Source organism: Schistocerca americana, chromosome 5, assembly GCF_021461395.2.
Source record: "Schistocerca americana isolate TAMUIC-IGC-003095 chromosome 5, iqSchAmer2.1, whole genome shotgun sequence".
NCBI classification, from domain to species: Eukaryota; Metazoa; Arthropoda; class Insecta; order Orthoptera; family Acrididae; genus Schistocerca; species Schistocerca americana.
In genome coordinates this window covers 218,645,088-218,653,104 of record NC_060123.1, presented here as the reverse complement: position 1 = coordinate 218,653,104, position 8,017 = coordinate 218,645,088, and the positions used below count along the sequence as shown (strand labels likewise).

At 42.2% G+C, this 8,017-nt stretch overlaps 1 protein-coding gene across 2 annotated transcripts in view; it reads left to right on the top strand.

Moving 5' to 3' along the window:
• Positions 1-524: 524 nt before the first annotated feature.
• Positions 525-8,017, top strand: part of LOC124615432 (peroxiredoxin-6-like) — a 234,719-nt gene continuing 227,226 nt past the window's right edge. The window contains exons 1-4 of one of the 2 annotated variants that reach the window (XM_047143318.1): positions 525-673; positions 6,586-6,742; positions 6,855-7,072; positions 7,194-7,430. In XM_047143318.1, the coding sequence (XP_046999274.1) occupies positions 591-673; positions 6,586-6,742; positions 6,855-7,072; positions 7,194-7,398 (663 nt within the window). In that variant the 5' untranslated portion in view covers positions 525-590 and the 3' untranslated portion in view covers positions 7,399-7,430. Of the gene's footprint in view, positions 674-6,585; positions 6,743-6,854; positions 7,073-7,193; positions 7,431-8,017 lie in introns of those variants that run through there. The other variant, XM_047143317.1, reaches the window with a different exon arrangement.

Below are 8,017 nucleotides of genomic sequence, written 5' to 3'. Positions count from 1 at the left end.
GCAATTTTAATGGCCAGTAGTGTACATGGAACTTGAAAGAGTCGTAGAGGGTCAAAAATGTAAAGAAAAGTAGCATTTGGAACATATGCACAAAAAAACTGAGAACGTCACACGCATATACGAGTCTTGTCTGAAAGCTACAAACCAGTAAGAAGACAAACAAAATAAAGTGAAATAAAATAAAAATAATAGAAAATTTAAAAAGCAAGTCCCAGAAAACAGTAAATCTGTGTTAGAAGCCCTATGTGTGTATGTGTTTTGTGTGTGTGTGTGTGTGTGTGTGTGTGTGTGTGTGTGAGTGTATACACAAACTGGCGAAACACAGCACTTGGCCAATCACAGCACTTGGCCAGAACTTCAGACTGGTCTAGGCGCAGGCTCTGCCAGTATCAGCCGTGATATCAGCGTTTCCCCGGCTGTCGTTGCTGGCGTGAATCGCTACGCAAAGCAGCTTCGTTCGTGACGCAGCCGGCAGGCGCGGAATGACGAAGCGGGCCCCACAGCGGCCAGATAAAAGGCCGCTCCCAGAAGCCAGCAGGCAGTCCGCTGTCACCACGGTAGCACAACTCACACGCCAGCCAACCGTCACCATGAAGCTCGAGAGCATCGTGCCCAACTTCCAGGCGCCCTCCACGCAGGGTCCTCTCGATTTCTACAAGTGGAAGGGAAACTCGTAAGTACACCAACAACCGTACTCCAAATTCTCTTGTTCCACAATATGTTAGCATTTTTGTGGAAAACAAGAAATCAGAGGATTTCGTATGTCCGATTTAAATGTAATCGGTGACTTATTGATTACTGACAGCCCACAAATACAAATGAACAGTCGTGGACAAAACGAGAGAGACCCCTCGCCTTTTCGTTATGCTGATCCGCACAGCTTTAAAGTCTGATACACAGCATAGCAGGCAAGGCGACGAAGTGCTACCAACATACTATGCACAGGCGTGAAATTGACAAACTATCCGAATTTTCTCAGACTGTTTTCAATCATGTGTATGACTATATTAATGCCGATTAGTGTGTTAAACACAACACGTAAATATAAGATATAAATGAAAGAAGAAACACTAATTAGTATGAACTGTACTAATAAAAATAAATTTCAGCTTATCGAGATAACAACTGTTTTAGTAAGACAAAGTACCCCAGATCGTTACGAATTAGCAAAACGGGTTTTAAGGGCTGGATAGACAGACAGACGGTCAAGAAAGTGAGACTAGTAGGGTTCCATTTTTACCGATTTAGGTGACGAAATACTAACAACGAAAATAGCTACGACAGTTACTGAAGATGAGGGCCGCATAAATAACTCGCCCTACTCTTTATTGGAAATGTTCTAGTTGCAGTCGATACATCAGCATATTACTAGTAGCTATGCTTTCGATCCAAATCACGTTTACAGGAATGCAAATAAAATCCATTTGCCTATACACGTGGTAGTTCAGATCCCAGTATTAATGCCACCGCGTTTTAGAAGTGCGAGCATTCCCATTGCCATGTAGCTTAAGAAACACTTCGGCTAATGAACGTTTTCTGGTTGTGGCGAGTCTAATGTAGAATTCGAAACATTGTAGAATACGTTTGACAGCTATGTAGCCGTATATTTCCTGGGGTGGAGCAGAATTATCCTACTAAATTTACTCGCTAATAACAGTATTTTGTTATTTCGATAAACATTCCGAATGACTGTCACATAAGCGGTGACATAAAGGTAGAACATTCTTGTTTTTGAGTCCAGAAAGCTCCGTGCAACGGAAACTGCAGATCATTTTGCCATTTTCATTGCGAAATTGTCGGCTTATTCACGCCTGGCGTAATAATAGAGGGCTGTTTGCCTGGGTTGTCTGCTAGCGTAGTGAAAGGTGTTTGCTACTGCAAGGGGGGTCTGGTTTGTTTTCGGTTCTAATCACGATGGAGGCAGATAGACTGGCAGTAAAGCAATTTTAAGAAATTCTCGCGCCCCCAACACGTTTTATTGCTACCTTTATTCTACACCGGCGTCCTGCGGATGTAAATATGATCTTGTAGAATTTAATACTTCTTACTGATTACTTTTTCCGCTTCTGTCAATAACTGAATTGACTTACGTTTGGCACTGAATGATTTTTGACTGAATTTCGTTATTAACCTTCATACATTGCTAAATTTGCACATTTTCATGGTAGGTCAGCAACGGTAATCCAGTATGACTGGTCTGAACGTTGACACAGACCGTTTTTGCAGCCGAATACGCATAATAATTTTGCTAATTCGTAACGATCTGGGCTACTTTGTCTTAGTAAAACAGTTATGTTGCCTCGATAAACTGAAATTCATTTTTATTAGTACAGTTCATTCTAACTAGCGTTTCTTCTTTCATTTACATCTTATATTTACGTGTTGTGTTTAACACACTAATCAGCATAGTCATACACATGATTGAAAACAGCCTGACAATGTTCGGATAGTCTGTCAATTTGACGCCTGTGCGTAGTATGTTGGTAGCACTTCGTCGCCTTTCTTGTTATGCTGTGTAGCAGACTTTAAAGCTGTGTGGATCAGCATAACGAAAAGGCGAGGAGTCTCTCTCGTTTTGTCCACGACTGTACAGCACAAGATCCCGAGGTAATATTTTTGGTTTTCACTTATAGCTTCTTAAATCAGTTCATCATAAAAAATGGGTAGTTGGATCGTGTTTCGGTATCCATGTTAAGGCTAGGGCCCCTGTAAACGGCTGTGTAAATCAGTTCAAAGGTCAGGCATATCATACCCACCCTGTACGTATATGCCTAGTAAAACGTTACGGTGATGAAGCAAACTTTCAGTTCACTACAGCTGTACTCATTTTTTTTTTTAGTAACTGATAATACTTGACTTTATTAGGGCCGTTGCTAGGTGTTGTGCAGCTCTAGGCGAGAAATAAAAACTGACGGACGGTCCTTTTTACTGCCATCCCAACTCACTCCGGCAGATGTCCCCATTTTCTGGGGACAGACCTCAATTTTCATGCTTTATCCTCAGTTCCTTTAAAATAATTTCTACGATTGTGTTCCGTCGATAGCCAACTCATGAAACTCTCTTACTGTTTGCGTATACTTCAAATTTTAAGAAAACGACAGGTGTATTGTTTCGGGGAGACAATGTAGTTCTCTTCTCGTGCTACGAGTGTCAGACACTCAGAGACAGACTTAAGGCAGACATCAGCTCATTTTTATGCATTGTTATTGTGAAATGCACCTATCTTTTACGCCTTTTGTTGAAGAAGGAGTACAAAGTCTAGCTTGTGACCGATTATCCGCAGGAAATAATAGTAGATCTAAAATCATCAGCAGAACCACTCTATACAACTGACGCTTATCAAATGATCTGCAGAGAGAAAAAAAAAAAGAAACAGAATAGAGGGATTTAGGGAGCTTTCGCATCAAGTCGCAACATGATCGCCAGAGCACGTGACCCATTCCAGGGCTCGACAGAGATGAATCAGGGTCGTGTTTGTTTCCGCTTCGCACTGAATAGCGGCAGCTGTAGATTTCAAATGGTTCAAATGGCTCTGAGCACTATGGGACTTAATATCTGAGGTCATCAGTCCCCTAGAACCCAGAACTACTTAAACCTAACTAACCTGAGGACATCACACACATCCATGCCCGAGGCAGGATTCGAACCTGCGACCGTAGCGGTCGCTCGGTTCCACACTGAAGCGCCTAGAACCGCTCGGCCACACCGGCCGGCTGTAGTTTTCAGGTAGACAGGTAGGCTATGTGTTTACCATCGTGAAAATAAGTAACGACTTATTAAGTAACTGTTTCGTAAGCTTCTGAAAACAATTCGGTGCCTCAATTTTTCCTCTTTCACTTTTTTTCCTCATCTGCTCAATTTTTTCGCTATTTGATTTGAAATTTATTTTTTCCGCGCTTTGCCACCCCTAAAATTTTGCCGCCCTAGGCGGCCGCGTAGTCTTGCCTAATGGTAGAAACGCTCCTGCACTTTGTTTACATCAATTACCCCCTGGAAATTGCTGAATACCGTAACATTTTTTACAATCGCACAGACGGTTTCGAGAATCTAGTCCTTCATCTACAGTGGACTTGCATTTTATGCAAGATTTATCGTGCACAGTGAAGAGCAGATATCAAATCCTTGAAACATGGTTATGCAATATATTTGTTACGAGGCAACTGATGTCGGATTATTGACACAATTCAAACTTCCCATTATCAGTGCCTTTTAACTGCAAAGCTACAGATTAAATTATGATGATGATGAAGTCCCATACTCTTTGACTGAGAGTAGGAGAACGATGCGGGAGACCCGCACCGCCTTACTAGGCAAGGTCCTCCTAGTGGAGGTGGTTTGCCAGTGCCTTCCTCCGACCGTAATGGGGATGAATGATTATGATGAAGACGACACGACAACACCCAGTCATCTCGAGGCAGGTGAAAATCCCTGACCCCACTGGTAATCGAACCCGGGACCCCGTGCTCGGGAAGTGAGAACGCTACCGCGAGAACACGAGCTGCGGACTGATTAATTTATAAGCAAAAAAATTAATATCTCTGGATATACTCTTTTATTGGCAGGTCTGGTTTAATTCAGTTTGTTTAACCGTATCATCTGTTACTTGACTTCGGCTTTAAACAGAACAGGAACTAAAGTCGTTTCGAAATAGTCAATAAAACGTGATTCCATTTGGTCAAGATCTAGCAGCATACGCGAGAATTCCATCAATTTCTTCCGGTGATGAATCGCGATTCAACCCAGTTCCTAGTAACAACAAAATATAGTAGAATTAGTGTCAATCTTTGATAGAAAGATTTCTTAAAATATTTTATTTGATTAAAACGTCCAACAGTTATGATCTTCACAGCGATCTGCGTTTGGCCATGAATCTCTAAAGTACCTTATGTTACCTATATCATTTTATTAACACGTGCCGACATGAAAATCGTAGTTCACCGGAATTAGTAATCAGAGATTTGTACAAATTCTACAGTTGAAAACACTTCATTGGGGTGTCCAAGTAACATTTCAACAAAATACAGCTTCAAACAAGCTGAGAACACTTTGTTCTTACTCCTATCGGACACCATTTATACCACTGATCGCCCTTACAGTTGCGTGTGATTGGTCAACAACCTGCCGGAGTAGCCGAGCGGTTCTAGGCGCTGCAGTCTGGAGCCGAGCGACCGCTACGGTCGCAGGTTCGAATCCTGCCTCGGGCATGGATGTGTGTGATGCCCTTAGGTTAGTTAGGTTTAATTAGTTCTAAGTTCTAGGCGACTGATGACCTCAGAAGTTAAGTCGCATAGTGCTCAGAGCCATTTTTTTTTTTTTTTTTTTTTTTGGTCAACAGGTACAATATCTCCAGGTAACGATATAAGCACAAATGACTGTTTTTACCATTTACGTTACGAAATATTCCGCAAAAAGATGTTTCGATGTCTTGAGTTTCTGTTTGGCTGCTGCGCAACTATTGCACCAGTTTAAAAATAAGCTGCAAAATAATAATCACCGTAGACAAAAAACTTGTGAAGGAAAGAGGTAACTCCCCTATATCTGAATCAAAATAAAACTTAACCTATAAATATAAAGCAATAAAACATTGTCTGACATATACGGAGTATTAAACGAGACGTACATAGACCAGAATTAGCTTACGATGCTGAAAGAAGATTCTGTAAAAGTGATGACAGTATTTTCAAACGGCAAATTTCCATATACACACAGCTATTGCTGGAACTATGTTTTGCTTGTGAAAGTGGGTACTAGTGCAAGCTGAGCAGGCATTCAGTAGATGAGAATAGTTAATGGTTTTTGTTCTAACTTGTTATGACTCTTCAGGGGAGAAAATGAGCAATGTTCTAACGTTCTAACTATGGTGACCATGATGGCAGGGTCGCTGAATTTTTCCACCTGTTATGTGACGTTGTACTGCACTAACAGAAACTTCTCGGTGACCAAACATTTCACTCTTAATTTCACGAAAATTTAAAAACAAGCGTCTGAAACCCCAAAGTCCTCTTTTCAGCAGTTTTGAATGCCGTTACGAAACTATCTCGCCCCCTTTTTAATAAAATGAGACTATCTTCAGTAGCTCCGTAAATACGCAACACCTGCATCCTTTTGTGTGGTATCATTTGTCGAAAAACTTATTCTCATGTTCTCAGCTGTCTGCGAAACATCCGACGTGCTCACTTTACACAGAGTTCAAAATGGTGTGATTTTCATCACCGTCAGCTCTTAGTTTATTGCAAACTCGTTATGTTAATAGACAAAAAGCGGATTTAAGGGTTGCTTTAGTACAAACTGTGTAACGTTAAACACATTGTGCAACATTATCAACTATAATTTCATTTAAGATATGAGTGTAGAGTCATACTCCGGTTAACACAACAAAAGACGTAAATATTTCAGACTTTCTAGGTAGGAAAATACATTATCACTAGAATACACTCAATTACACTGTGACAGCCTAAGTATTGCAACAGAGGCTGGCTAATGAGACGTTGACATATGTATGGTAATTAGGGTTAATGGAAGATTTTCTTTAAACTTAAGTATAGAAAATAATGTAATAACTCATTCGTGACTTTTTCTCAACAGGTGGTGCGTTCTGTTCTCACACCCGGCAGACTTCACGCCGGTGTGTACCACAGAGCTGGGACGCATCGCCGTCCACAACCCGGAGTTCCAGAAGCGAGGAGTCAAGCTGCTGGCGCTCTCCTGTGACAAGCTCAAGGACCACGTCGACTGGGTCAATGTGAGTGTTCCACACTACTGGCTAATGCTGAGTGCATTATGAGCGAGATGAGATTCGTAATATCTCCACATTACACCAGGGCTCACCAATATCACACCTGTTCTGTCTACAGGACATCAAGTCGTACTGCAAGGACATTCCCGGCGACTTCCCGTACCCCATCGTGTCCGACGAGACGCGCGAGCTGGCCGTCAAGCTGGACATGATCGACGAGCGCGACAAGGACAACGTGGAGAAGGCGATGACGGTGAGGGCCATGTACGTCATCGGGCCGGACAACCGGCTGCGCCTCTCCATGGTGTACCCCGCGTCCTGCGGCCGCAACGTCGAGTGAGTACCGCTGCCACACCCTCCACGCACACACAGACACACACACACACACGCACGCACACACACATGTACACTGCATTCTGTGCATGGTTGATGAGACGCGTGTCTGCTGGTGTTGCAGTGAGCTGCTGCGCGTCATCGACTCCCTGCAGCTGACGGACCGGCTGAAGGTGGTGGCCACTCCCGCCAACTGGACGCCCGGCACCAAGGTGATGATCCTGCCGCACGTGCCCGACCAAGACCTGCCCAAACTCTTCCCTGGAGGCGTCGAGCGCGTCTCCATGCCCTCCGGCAACAACTACGTGCGCACCACCACAGACTACTGAGACTGCACCTTAATGTTTGTAGTTTCATATCACCAAAGTAATGATTCTCATCATCTATATCCATATCAGTGTGTATAAAGTGCAGTTTTTGTCAATAAATTATATTAATTTTTTTTTACACCTTGGATATTTATGAAATATAATACACCTCTACCCCTCTTAAATCTGAAATTCCCTAATGTCGCCAAATACTAACATTCTTACTAATTTCCCTGTGTTGTTGTTTTTTGTGATCAAGATTATTTCCTGTCTCCCTGACCAAGCAAAACGAACAGCCCCTGCAGTTCAACGGACAAGACTGAAACTGACAATCTGAATATATTCTAAGAAAGAATCGAGTCGTGGCACAATAAATGTGTAATCATACACATGAGATGGTTTTTGTTAATCATTAAAATTTGTCAGCAGTTGTGCTCAAGATGATCAAGACTTTTTTTTTTTGCTGGTTTTGCTGCTGTTACCAGTTTTTTGTCTAGTTTGATAGATTTTTCTCCACGTTAGTGCATTTTCTGCAAAATTATTCATACACTGAAGGAAACACCATAAAACACCCGTCCGATCTCCATCAAACTGTGTGGAAGTGTTCAACACATAATGGACATTGAATTATCAAAATTCA